Genomic DNA, 14,730 nt, shown 5'->3' on the forward strand with positions numbered 1-14,730 from the left:
AGGCCGACGACCCGCGCTGCTAACAGGTGTGTCTGAGCAGGGCACGCCGCTCCTCTCCGGTCTGCACCGCCCGCCCGTCCGGCCCGTCCCACCCAGAAATAACAGCCAAACCGGGAGCTTGCTCCACGTTTATTTTTTGCTCCAGACGCTTATTCTCCCCGTCGGTGTCTCCGTATCCAGCCGTGCGTAATATCACAGGGGGAGGTGGAGGAGGAGGAGGAGGAGGAGGAGGAAGGGGGAACCGAACGGCTAATTTTGAGACGTTAATTTAAAAACGAACGGGACACAAGTGCCACGGCATGATTTTTTTTCTTGTAGAGGTTTGAGGGGATTTTTCTAAATAATTTCAAGCAAATTTGAAGGTTTTGACTGATTTGATATTTATTTTTTCCCTCCTGGAAAAAAGGCAGAAAGCAGCCGTTGGTCCACAGCGGTTTGGGCGACGCTAAATCGCCGAACCGAGCTAACGTCCATTCCTGGTGTCGCGTTTGCTTTTTTTTTTTTTTTTGCTTTTTATTTATTTTTTTTTACGGATAAAAGTGGGGCTTTTGTGGAGGTTGGAATCACAACGTGGACGTGGTTTATCATGACAACGAGGAAAACCAACAGTACGGCGGACGTGGTGACTAATAACCATCAGCACCAGCACCACCAGAGAAGCCGGAGTCCCGGTACCAACAGCGGGCTTCCGGCGCCCGAGACGGCGGGCGGAGGGGCGGAGATGTTCGGCGAGTTTCAGGACTGGTGCCTGCGGACGTACGGAGACTCCGGCAAGACCAAGACCGTGACCCGGCGTAAATACAACAAAATCCTCCAGACCCTGCTGCAGGGGGACGAGGAGAACAGCAGCGGGGTTTTCCTGCACGAAAGCAACAATAACAACAACCACATCAACGCCAAATTTAAATTCTGGGTCAAGTCCAAGGGCTTCCAGGTCGGGACGCTGCAGGAGGGGAAGAGCGGACCGGCGGACAGACCGGTGCTGTACGTCCCCATCAAGGCGACGGTTAGTGCACCTTCCCCTTTCACTGTGCACTGTGTGTGTATGTGTGTGTGTGTGTGTGTGTGTGTGTGTGTGTGTGTGTGTGTGTGTGTGTGTGTGTGTGTGTGTGTGTCTGTCTGTGTGAGAGAGCGTGTGAGAGAGAGAGCGTGTGTGTGCGTGTGAAAACTATGTTCCCTTTTCATAGTGTGTCCGTGTCCACTACGATTCCCCTTATTTGCCTAAGGAAATAAGTGTGTGTGTGTGTGTGTGTGTGTGTGTGTGTGTGTCTGTCTGTGTCTGTGTCTGTGTGCGTGCGTGCATGCAGCCTCAGGATAACTTTCCCTGGCTCTGTGCCACAGCCCAGCAAACACCTGTTCCATTGCATTGCTAAGCCTGTTAGTGTTTTGCACAGGTGTATGTTTTTTTTTGTTTTGTTTTGTTTTCTTCTTTTTCTTCTTCAGTGTGTGTTTAACCAGCCAGGCCACTTGAGTGACAGACAAGATAATGGCACATTCACCCAGACACAACAAAAGCTACAACTCATTTTTGTCATTGATCGTCAAATAAGGTGTGGAAGCTGGAAATGCAAAGTGATAAGCCTTCCCTGGGCCAGTTTTCATGTTCATTTATCATTGTTTTTCTATTTCCAAAGAGCACAAAAGCCTCATATTTGAAAAAATCAGGTTCAAGCAGGAAGAAATCTCAGAGCTTTTTCAGTAAAAAAAAAAAAATTAACCAAAACTGACCATGCAAGCCAATTTAATTTATGCAGCCCTCCAAATAACTTAACCGAGAGTAAGCCCACCTACATCAAACTAATCAGCAATGACAAAACAAACTGATGCAGCACAATAAAATATGCCAAGAATCCATTTTTGCTTTTTAATCTCAAGTTTTCCCATGAGTTTCTTTATCTAAATAAGTCTGACTGTATCTGCAGAATCATAAGCCATTGAAATGAGTTCCTCTGAGAATCTGGTGTGAACCTACTGTACCTTCTCTTCATAGTAGGTGCTGTCACAAATGTTTATTTTTTTAATGCTGATAAATCTATTCACTATTTTTCTGCTTTCAATTAGAGTGTAACGTGTGAAAACAATGACAAATGCATATGGGAATTGATCAGAGCCTAATGTGATGTCTACAAATTGCTTCCTTAGTCTGAAAAAAGTAAAGTTTATAATTTATAACGCTATGAATGGACAAAAGGAAGACAATCTTGGAATCATAGTAATCAGCAAATATTTGGGATTTTTACTTCACATAGATAGATAGATAGATAGATAGATAGCTTTATTAATTCCCAAAGGGGAGACTCATTTGCCACCAAATCAATGCATACAGACAACAAAACAATAAAACAATAAAACAATAGACAGTGTGTTCACAGTATACAACAAAACTAACACCATAAAAAAGCCACTTTAGACATGATTAACAGCTAAATGGTGCTGTTGATCTAGACCGCAGCTTTAATAACTGTCTAAAAGTTGAACTGGTTATTAGAGTTATAATTGATTCATTTTCTGTTGTGCATTAACCTACTAATCATCTCAGCGCTACTTAACAGGAGCCAATATGTACTTTTCCCCAATATACCCAGCACCTCAGCATCACGCCCACTTCATTCCTTGCTCATTTACTTAATATTTTAATATTTTAACATTGGAATCTCTCATTGGATATATCTTTCTCTGCATCTTTTTCGGCTCCATCTGTTTTTTTGGTTGTGTTGGTGTGAGGAAGCCTTGTGCTGGAGAAGCTGTTGGAGATAAAAAAAAATGTGTAAGAGAGAGGAGGGAGACGGTGGGAAAGTGTGTGTGTGTGTGTGTGTGTGTGTGTTTGTGGCAAGTGGTAAGTTTTCAGGGCAAGAAATTGACATTTTCCTCCACTGGAAAATGCTGGCTGACGGACTCCAGAATACAAATGTTTTCTGATTGGTAAAGGGCCTCTGGCTGGTTCGGTCGCCGGGCAGAGTAGAAGGTGCAGGAGACAAAATTTGCCAGCATCTGTCTGCTGGTGTTAAACTCCCACACCGGAGAGGCGTGCTGATGTTTGCCAAGCAAACCAGCCTGAATAGGGGATATATTGTCCTTTCCCTTTTGTCCCTGCCAACTGCTCGAATTAAAGTGGCAGCCTGCAGGATTTTTCGTTTTCTGTTTTTTTTTTTTTTTTTTTTTTTTTTTTTTTAAATTTTATCTCCATCTTTGGTACTAAGCTGTCAGTGCTGTGGTGTTTGTGTGCTGCACCTCCCTGAGATCACCTGTCAATCAAACAGTGTAGGCGGGACTGTGACGCCTCTCGCTCTTTATTTTCTGTCGATGGAGTTTTAGTTTCTCCTTTCTTTGTCTGTTTGGCCATGCCGGCTATCACTGCTCATGCAAACTGTGCAGTTCTTCTTGTATCATCGCTGTATTCATGTTTACTTGGAAATATGGCTGTGCGATATGGACAAAATTTCACTCCTCGATGGTGATACCAAGTATCTCGACAGGGATACGATATATGACATGACTAAGGGTTCACAGAAATAATTGAGCATTCTTCCAAATCAGCATCATAATATCAACTGGATGTAGAAAATGCATGTCGTTCAGCCCTAGACAGTCTTCTATCATTCTGAGAAGAATGTCATATCTTGATTTGAGCTGCAACTATTGATTATTTTTACTATTGATTAACCAATCTGTTGATGGTAACTTCCCATAGCCCAAGATGATGTCTTCAAATGTCTTGTTTTGCCTCAAACAACAGTCCACAACTCAAAGATATTTAGTTTACTGGCACAGAGGACTAAAGAAACCAGAAAATATTCACACTGGAGGATTCCAGGCAACCAATCAATTGTCTGACTAATTGTTGCAGCTCCAATCTTGTTAACAATATGTATCACAATAGAGTATGTTTACTGTAAATTTGATGAAAAAATTTTCCATGCACAATAACCACAAGCATCATGATTACTATTGATAATTCTGTGAAGTGAACACAAATGAACGGCACTTTCTCTTTTCTCCTTTTGTTTGAAAGTAGCATTGAAGAGAACTGAGGTTTGCTTTTGATTTCAACACTTTCAACTCACATCTTTCGGCGCTCCCTGCGCTGCCGCTCACGGTTCCTCTGTCGGAGGTGGAGGAGGTTTGCTGTGTTGGAGTTTGACGTGGGAACCGGTCTGTGGCGTATTCTGCAAAGTAACGTTTTCTGGTCGCTATCTGGTCTCTGGTTTCTTTATTGGCGTTTCCTTCTGTGTCTTCCATGTGTGTTATTTGTTTGTCTGTATGTGTGTTAATGGTGTATTCAAAGACAACTACTAGCTCTGACTCAATGACATAAAATACTACCTTAACGTGGCTTTTGCCACAACAGTGATGGAAATGATAAAGGAGAATCTCTATTGATAGATATTGACTCTCATCCCATGATATAGCCTAAATCATTGGGCAGCCCTACTTGGAACATGTTAAAAAATAAGCTCCCATGTGGCCATCCACCCTGGAATTACAAGTTGGTAATTTGGGTGTCATTATATTATTGGGTATCATTTGTGTATTGAGAGCTCAGGGTCATGTTCAAGTGTTCAGCACACAAAAATGATGGAAGGCAAATTGGCTTTTGTTGTTAATGGTAAGAATTGAATGAAGAGATACAAAGAAATATAAGAAAAATGTATGTGTCATTAATATGCTCGCTAAATTGCTTAAGTTATCACCACCAACTAGTTAAGAAGCCTAAGCTGATGTGTGATGGGGTAATGATCCAGTCTATCAGTTCATTTTAATGCAGTGATAATGGAGCTGTTGTCACCTAATGCATCTCCTGTTTCCTCCAGTGAAGTGGGAGAGAAGTAAAAGCTGATGCCTGTGTTTTTTGTCGTCTCCCTGGAGGAGACTGCAGTTTCTTATTATTGTCATCTATTTCCTCAGAGCTGACACCGTGAACGCAGGTCGGAAATTTACAGGTCAGAAATTTCTGGTTTGGAGTTGAGTTGAACGCAGCATTACTCCAAACAAACCAGAGATGTAAAACACATCACTCTTTGTATTAGTGTTTTCAGACAATTAGGTAATTTAAATTTCAGTTCCAAAAATAAGATATTGATACTTAAACATTCATTGCCATAACAGCACAACAGCGGACCAGAAGAAGTGTCGAGCAATGTGTAGCTACACTCGACCCACACAGTTGTGCAGCAACTTTTGCACATTTTTTTCTTTTTGGTATGTTGGCTTGGTGTCCAACTTTGTCAGCTCCGGGAGTGAACTGGGTCTATATTTTGCTTCTGGCACCAGTCTCGTCAGTAAATTTAGGCGGGCTGGGATTCAGTTCAAGAAGAGCTGGACGGTTTGACCCTGTTGAATTTTTTTTCCAACTTTTTGACTGCAGTTCACCGTCGAGAGACAAACTGCGACTCTGCCTGTTCCAACAAGAACTCTCAAGCAATGCGTTGCCGTGTTTGACCTGCACAGTTGTGTAGCAACTTTTACAATTATTTTTTTTGGCATGTGGGCTTTTTGTTAAACTCTGCCGGCTCTGCGTCTGCAAGTGAAATAGATCTATACTGTATTTTGCTTCTGGCACCAGTCTTGTCAGTAAATTTAGGCGGACCGGGATTCAGCTCAAGACGAGCTGGACTGTTTGACCCTGTTGAATTTTTTTTCCAACTGTTTGACTCTGGTGCACCATCGAGAGCCAAACTGCAGCCGCCTCGTTTCCAGTCCCTCTTCTTGTTTTTATTCCAGTCTGCACATTGAAATGAAATTTGAGCTTGCAGAACACATATGATCAGAACAGAAAAAACAGTCTGCACTTCGATTTCATGCGACAGGTGCGCAAGAGGTGGATGAGTAGAGCAAAAGTTGAATATAAACTCTTGCACATTGTCTAACTTGCATTCATACATTTAATGCGGCATTCAGGTACTAGACCATTTGCCTGGTGAAGGTCTGAGAACACATTTTATAAAAATCAGTGTTTATCAAATCCAATATTGAATTTGATCCTGTACAGTGATGTTGAAATAGTATTGAATTAAAGTTATTGTGACACTGTACTGTGCAGCAGAGGAAAAACCTTCAGGACACTGAGTGTTTTAAAAGTTTTCACGATGTGGATGTTGGTAGATATTGGTAAATTATGGATCATCACTGCAACCACATTAAGCTCAGTTGAAGTTTTAGTCAAAAATGAGTTACTAGCATATGAAAACACTGATCTGCTCTTACCAAATGAAGCACAAGAGTAAAATACATTATGGCTTATCATCACAAGTTTTTTTTTTTTTTTTTGTGTAGACCTTTTCTTCCTTAGTTCAGATCCTTATTGTCCCACAAGGGGAATTTTTTTAATGACACATGGGACAAGGACAGTACAATAAGAGTCCATGCGATAAGTAGACGTAAGTGTTGATTAAATGCAGTGGAAATGAAGAATAGATAAAAATCTAATTGTGCTTTGGATGCAAGCCCATCATTTTTTCTCATTTTCCACTCTCTTCATCTGTATGTGAACAACAGTGTAATTGCCAACATGATAACAGCAGCACTTGTTGACACTGGAGGGTCGTAGAGTGGGATGACGGGAAAAAATTATATGAATGAGAGGAAAGAAAATGAAATCCAGTTGTTAGTTTTAAAACATTGTCTTATTTTCAGAAACGATCCATCGCTCCAGTTTGCCTGTAATCCAGCCTGAAGTTTTCTGTAATCTCACACACAGATTGTGCACACAGCTCAGTCACCGCTCTCCTCAGGAAGGTATGCAGAATCTGAATAATTGATCTGCAGTCAGGCTCAAATTGGATTGTTGAAAGCGCTAAACAGAGAGACTAATGTAATGGGGAGATGAGAGGGAGTCGAGGTGCTGGTTGGCATGGTTACCACTTGGCTAATGTCATCCTGTCCCGTGTCGTTTCATAGTCAGATTAACATCGAGAATGAGAAGTTTATATATCAAGACGGGGAACGCTGTCACAGATTTTATCCTGAGCTAATTGAAAACGCAGAGAAATGGCACTTTTTGCTTTCTCTGTCTCTCTCTCTCTCTCTCTCTCTCTCTCTCTCTCTGTCTGAACCCCCCCCCCCCCCTCTCTCTCTCTCTCTCTCTCAGCAGGAGTAGCTCTTTTGGGTCTGTTTAGCATCTGAAGGTCTGGTGCATTTAGACAGGGGAGACAGAGATACTGACTGCTTTCTCTTGAATCTAACGGGGTGTGTTTGTGTGTGTGTGTGTGTGTGTGTGTGTGTGGTTTGTAGTCACATACTTATGAGGACCAGATGTCCCCACAAGAATAGAAGGATACTGAAACCCTCCAGTTCAAGGAGATTTGAGTTCATCCTCGCTTCTTTAAGGATTGAACAGTTTGTGGGTCCTTAAGTCTTAAAGTGTCTTAATTGCTGTTTTATAAATATTAGGCCTTAAAAGTCATTAAATCGTCTTAAATTTGAATTTATGAGGTGTCAATTTCAACATAAATATTTTTATCTACTTCTATTTATCCATCTTAATTATGCGTTTATACTTACCTGCTATACTTTTATGTTGGGGAAATGCCTATACTAGATCAATCCACCGCATTTCTTACTTACAAATGCAAGACAATTCCTTTACTTCCCTGCCCCAAGTTCTGTGGGGAAAAACAAGTTCTGGCTTCATTTATTTATTTACAACAGCACCTTGCCATCTAACCTGAAGAAAACTATTATTTAAGGCGTTTCACTGATTCATCTATAAGACAACCATATTCCTGCCAAAAACCGACCTCTGCACTGGACCAAACGTTTAGTCCTTACTCTAATATTTCCCTGCAATGCTTAATTAGATGGCTTGTCCAAAAATCACTCTCAAATTTTGTTAATATTTGTTTTAAAAGGTCTTGGAAAGCGTTAAATCTAACAACAGGAAACCTGTAGACACACAGATCCAGCATCATGGTTAAGATTAGGTAAATACTGTGCTGAAGGTCCCCACAAGTACAGTGATTCGTGTGTGTGTGTGTGTGTGTGTGTGTGTGTGTGTGTGTGTGTTATTAGTCCCCAGTGACAGGTTCTGTAGCCACCTGCCTGTCTGTCTCTGTTAGCTATGTTTGGATACTTGGTGCACTTTCAACCCCGCCAACATGTCGCGTCATCCTGGCATCTTCAAAACATTCTGAAATACAGAAATCACTACGTGGTTCACCATTAAGCATCATTAAAATACAGATTATCCAGTATGGGAAGGCACTGGCTTGATAAAATTCACTTAGTATTTTATCAGTATCATAATTTGTGCTGTGAATCACTTTGTTATTGTTCAACAGAGTGCTAATGTAGATTTTACAGAGTATCCACATCTCATTAAAACACCAGGAAAAGTCTTAAATGGTCTTAAGTATTAAAATGCTATAAATACTGTAGCTCTCGTTGTTTTCACCATGCAGTGACAGGTCTCTTTGTGCCGCATGTCCTCTCTTACATTAAATCCAGAACAGGGTCAGCGGCACAACATGCATCCTGTCTGCTGTACTAAACATAATTGGACATCATGTCCCTTAATTAGTTTGCTCATGTTCATTTTTTTATTCTGCCCATTTGTATTTTCAGAGCATTTATCGTCCATGTTCTCTCCGAAACAGGCTGCTGATGTCAGCTCTTTTGCTTTATTTTGGTTTGTAAACTGGTCCAAAGCTCAGTTCCAGGTGGAGCATTAAGAAGGCTGCACCTGTTCAAGTGAACACGACAAGCAACCACAAATTAAAGCATATCTAGTGAAACATATGGCCATTTAACAACATTTATCCTACATTTCAGATTTTTGATGTTGATATTTGTATGTGGCACTATTGACTTTTTCCATTCTCAACCAGGGATGAACAATTAATCGAATATTATTGAAATCGCAAGTGCAATATCCAAAACCGCAGGAGCTGCAGGTTTATGACAAAGGTAAAATGTGTGGCAGATGCTGCTGATGCTCTCCATGCTGCAGGGACCCCCCGGCACACAAGACGTGCTCACAAGATGTTAGAAAACAGGTTTGTTTGGTACGTGATACAAAACTATCATTCTCACTAAAATCATGAATCATTTTGCAGTCTGAATATGTGATTTATTAACTCCATCATTTAACAGCTGTGCGTTATAAAAAGTCTATCACCGAGGCTATCTCCTACATTCGTATTGCTCATATTTACCTTAAAATGACCAAATAATCTCGGGATTACATGGCCTCGAGCAGAGGGCTTGTTGCTGGATCAAATCCCAAAATGTGCATTTAACGCTTTCCCCTCCTTCAACAGCTACTGTCCAGGTGCTCTTGAGCAAGGCACTGAACCCCCAGCGGCTCAGTGTTATGTAACAAATAGAAAAATAAAAGAAATACAAAAAATACTTTAAAAGAATAAAGAAGAAGGAAAAACGAATGTAGGTGGCGTTAAACAACCTTTTGTACCATTTCTGTGGTACATACCTTTCTGTTAATATGAGTGCCTTTGACTCAGTGTTCAGGGAATTAAACCCACAACCACAGAGCTGCAGGACCATAACACGGTGTTTATCAGCTGTTCTCTGTCTGTGTGTCTCGTGCTGGGAGGGATCTGACCTGACTGCAGCAACAGGTGATCAGTCTGCTGCTGTGTGTCGACTCAGACTGATACTGGGAGTGTGTGTGTGTGTGTGTGTGTGTGTGTGTGTGTCTGTGTGAGAGAGAGAGATAGAGACAATAATCTTGTTCCCAGGGTGGATGGATGGATGGATGAAGGAGAGAAAAAGCGAAGAAGGGGGGGGGGAGAACAGCAAGTCATTTCCCTCGGGGCGCGCCGGGCTTTGCTTTGCAGCGCGCGCTCATGAATAAATTAGAAATAACTTAGTTAAAACACACAGGTAAAACACATAACGCTTTGCAAGTAATCAGAGCTGATAGCAGGAGCGCGTTAGGAGCGTGGCGTGGAATATTAACAGCAACAAGTTTAATCGAGCAGCTGCCACAAGTTCCTTTCTCTTTGTCTGCTTTCATTACTCCTGTTCTGCTTCTAGTCATTTTCTGCTGTGGACTGCCCCGGTGTTACCCAGTACTCTCATATTCACACACACACACACACACACACACATGCAAGCTCCGACCTTGTTTCTTGAAAGTTGTGATGTACAGTATTTCTTTTTTTTTTTTTTTTTATCGTCACTTGCTTCTATGTCCGTATGTTTACCGTATAGCACTTTAAGGACAAGTCTGTCTTTTAAAAGTTCTTCATGAATAAATCTACCTTGACTTAATCACATCTTCTTTACAGACGCAATGTAAGGAGAGAGGGAGAGAGCAAATACTGTGAGCCCGTCAGTTTCCTTTATTTCCATTTAGCGCTGGTGGCACGCACACAGCCGGGAAGATAAAGAGCCGTACATCATCTTATTGCTCTGCCTCTCTGAATAAAAAGGTTTAGCAGTTAGAGCACACTTGTCTAAATATGATGATCTAAAAGCCCAAATGACCCTGAACAGGTGTCTGCCCAAGGTGGCATCTTTAGTTTAGCATCTGTGAAATGCTTTGGAGTTATTTTCCTGAGGTACCATTGATTACTGACACAGAAACAGAAATATAAACATATAATATATTTGGGGTATGGGGGAAAAAAAAAAAAAGATTGGTGGCACTTAAACTTGATCGTTAAATATGAACTTAATGGTCACATCTTTACACACCTGATCTTTTATATTTTCAAGACATTGGAGGATTTTTTTTCTCCCTGAAATGTGTACGCTTATAATTCTGTAAATGAACTGCTTAAATGTTTTAATAGTGTGTAGGTTGTACTTCGGATTGGTTATCGCTGATATGTTTCCAGGCAACATGTGTGCGTCTTGTTGCTTTTGTTTTTCCCACTTAAGGCATAATGTCTGGCCTTCCAAGTCCACCAGTCTTGAGTTAAAAAAAAAAGCCCTTGTTTTCTCTGTTTTTGCAGTTAATGTATTTACAAAGACAATGAGCGAGGCACTCAGTTTTGTCCAGGCATTCTTGCCATTAAGTCCCGCAAGCAGAAATTCAAACACAATGGCAAAAGTGGGCAAACAGCATAAGGTCGGTTTCAGTCACCAGCAGTCACATTAGAGCTTTTTGGAAACCGGCTGTGATTAGGTTAAGCCGACTGAATCTCTAAAGATGCAACTTAAATCATCTGAATGGAACTGAATGGACGTTTCTGTGCTGTTTTGAACCAGAGACTGATCATTTCACCACGAACGCCTGTAGTCGATATAAGGCACGCTTACAAACCAACTCTGCAGTGGGTGCAGTGTGAAGGTGAACTGACCGAGATTCAACCCGACCACAGGAAGCACCGTGCATTGTGGGCTGGAGCAGCTGCTGCAGCTCAGGTGCACATTATGGACTAATCAGCTAATAATAACTAATTAATAAGAGAAAGAAGCAACTCGGTGGCTTTACCAGCTAGCAGTTAGCAACCTAGAAGCACCATGATGCGAGGGCGGACATGAAGCAATGAGGAAATATATATCGGTATATCGCCCAAATCAGCACTGATGTAATGAAGAAATGCCAAAGCTGCTTGGACTGGCCAGATGTGTTTGTGCAATAAATAAAATGTCCTTGGAGTAAACACTGTCTTTGTCCGCGCTGTCTTTCATCCTGATGATGTCCGTCCGGCTCTGACCAATGAGCGGGCCGACAGCGCCCACATGGTTTCTGTTGATACGGTTGAGTTCATTTGAATCCCCCGCTTCTGAACTCAGACTGAACCAAATGAACAGTGCAGCAAAATAACAGCTGTTCCACTGATTTGAACCACGGTGAATGGACTACAGGTGTGAAAATGCCCCCAGTGTTCAGGAAATGTCAGTTTGTTAGGTGACTGTAGTATCTGCACCGCTGATCATCATCTCTGTAATGGCCACTCTGTAGTGTGTGTGTGTGTGTGTGTGTGTGTTTGATGGCTTCTGTGTGATGTCTGAAGGCACAGTTTGGTTCACATGAAAGTTCAGATGGTTTTCGGTGGAGAGTTTGGTTTTGACGCTGAAGTTTGAGGAGATGAGTGTACAGGTTTGCGGTTGGGTTCACACAGAGTTTTGGGAAGTGGAACATGATTACGTGTCTTAGCCGTCAGCTAATGCAAAAAATCTTGCATTAGCTGTGGCTGGTAGTCGATAGCGTTCAACATTCGTTTTTCAAAATCAGCTTGTCAATGTAAACTTTCAGCTGCATGCAGGTGAAATCTGTTAACCAGTTAACTCCACATGAAGAGGAGAATTTTTAGGACTGAGACATCCAAGTCATATTGATGTGCAAAATGGGACTTGCCTTGACAGTGAGGCCAATAATTTTCTTAACACAAAGCAGAAGAAGCAAGCAACACCCAGTTTCCCCCAAAATAAACAAATGGGGAGGCCAACCAAAACCACCACCAAACAACAACAACAACTACAATGATGAATGGAGACATATTTTCATTCTTTAGTTGATTGAGCTCTTATTCCAAGGAAAAATAGTAGACAAAACAGAGAGATGCAAAAAAAGATGAAAAGAACTGTATTTGCTGTATTGTAGGACTCACATCTGTTTTACATGCTGATAAACACTGATATAAAATAAAAAAATCCTCAATTTAGTATCTCACTGCATTTGTTTCTGTTTCTGAAGTCGTTTCTTTTTATGTCTGTATCCTATTGTAGCGTCCCACAAATTCTGTTATTCTCTCTCTGATGACATTTTTAGGGCATTTTCAGCATTAACATTATCATGCATGGCTAAATATTGTCATGTTAAACTGGTAATAATAATAATAATGATAATAATAATGGCATTTTTCTGTCTAAGGGCTTTGAGGATACAAAATCTTCAGCAATCGTCACCTTAATTAATAAAAAGCAACTACTGAAGTGGCTGGCCGACGTCTGCTGCTTGTTGTTGGGTTAGTAGTCGCTGTTGGCTAAACCGACTGATGAAATGTCTCACCTGTACCGCACTAACCTTTTGGCAGCTTGTGTCGGGGGGTGCAGGGCTGAATTTGGGGTGATACTCAGATATCGGGCCATTGTGATTAGGCCTCTCGATGCACTCCTTATCTGGAATACTGGCTCTAATGAGAAAAGTCATTACTATTAGTGGCTAAGTTAAAAAAAAAAAAAACTTGAACAAAAGTTTGTGCTCTACCTGTCCGCTGGGATTCCTCCCGGTGCTCCAGATGGCCCGTCCACCACCGGGTTAAATCCGGCTTGGGTCGTTTTTTTTTCTGCATTTTATCTCTCTTTATTAAAAAAAAGCACATGTGCTACAGTTTTGCTCTCTCAGCCTACATTTGTGACAGATTTGATTAAGTTGGTTAAACTGACTCCTGGAGGAAAACCTATCCTTCAGCTGTTCGACAGGGCACTTTTTAATTAGCTTAATTAGCAGTGGAGCCGTCTGCTGCGCTGGTGGGAGTTGCTGGTTTGAGACCGGGAAGGGAGACTCACCCTGAGGTGCAGCCCTCTTGTTATTGTGAATGACGCCTGTAACACACACAGACCATCAGACCCTCAGGATAGCACTGTGTGTGTGTGTGTGTGTGTGTGCGCGTTTGGGCTGCACAATTCAATTAACGACTGTAATATGAATTTAGTTTTCACAATTAATAATCCTGCAATAATGGCATATTGGCAGTATCGAAACGTTTCATTTAATTTTGAATGTCCCCTGTTGGAAGATGTCAGGATGTTAACACACTGTACAACCAGTAAAATCATTTTATTCTCTAAATCAGCAAGACCCACAGGCCGACTCTCAGCACAAATCAGGATTTTCATATGAGTCATAATTGTGCCGCCTTGTTTGTATATACTGTGTGTGTGTGTGTGTGTGTGTGTGTGTGTTTCTGTGTGATGGACAAAGAGAGCAGTGTGTAAACGTGTAAGAGTCATTCCAGCTCTCATGCTCTCTCATGGTTATTTGTCAGGACAGTTGAAACACATACACACACACACACACACACACACACACACACACACACACACACACACACACACAGTGCAGATAACAGAAGTGTATTGTGACTAAAACACCAATTGAAAGCAGAGATAAAAATAAGCCACGGTTTTCTCACAGTGCTGTCTCACTTTGTTATTTCTGTAGAATGCAAGCTAACTTCATGCTGTTACCTGTAAATATGTTGAATTAGATAAAGTAGGATGTTCTTGGACTTAAGTTCCCATCAATAACTATATTTCACATTTTTCTCTCTCCAATAAAGAATGCTTGATGGTAATGACTGGTAATGATGAATGGCAGTGTGTTTGGGTGAGCTTCTGCAGTACAATGTGAGAATGTAGAGATAAGGCTTGTCTCTCTCTCTCTCCATCTCTCTCTCCATCTCTCTCTCTCTCTCTCGCTCTCACTAACCCAGCCGGTGGAAGCAGCTGGCCGCCCACCCAGACCCGGGTTCTGCTCGAGGTTTTTTCCCTCTTTGAAAGGGTTTTTCCTCCCCACTGTTGCCGAGTGCTCGTTCACGGGGGGATTTTTGTTCATGGATTGAACCAAAATCGAGGCCTGTTTCCCTCCTGTCCCTCTCTGCTGTCGCCGTCCAATAAGGAGAGGTTAAAGCAATGCCATGATAAGCGATTGCATGTAATGCCACGCACATGTGCTGCTGTCATGGTGGATGGCGTTAAGGTCAACAGGTGGACAGATGAGGAAGTCAACACATTCCTTAGTCTCATATCTGCACAGAACAGCTGTAGATGGGAAACAGAAAACGAAATATGGGCCAACTGGCTGCTTGTAGCAACGAT

General features: G+C 41.7%; 1 protein-coding gene across 2 annotated transcripts in view; it reads left to right on the top strand.

Annotated features, from left to right (window-relative positions):
• Positions 1-290: 290 nt before the first annotated feature.
• The window catches only part of LOC115362229 (nucleolar protein 4-like), a 230,872-nt gene continuing 216,432 nt past the window's right edge, over positions 291-14,730 (top strand). For both annotated transcript variants that reach the window (XM_030056080.1, XM_030056081.1), the window contains exon 1: positions 291-1,006. In XM_030056080.1, the coding sequence (XP_029911940.1) occupies positions 587-1,006 (420 nt within the window). In that variant the 5' untranslated portion in view covers positions 291-586. The remainder of the gene's footprint in view (positions 1,007-14,730) is intronic.

The sequence above is a fragment of the Myripristis murdjan genome, chromosome 7, assembly GCF_902150065.1.
Source record: "Myripristis murdjan chromosome 7, fMyrMur1.1, whole genome shotgun sequence".
NCBI lineage: Eukaryota > Metazoa > Chordata > Actinopteri > Holocentriformes > Holocentridae > Myripristis > Myripristis murdjan.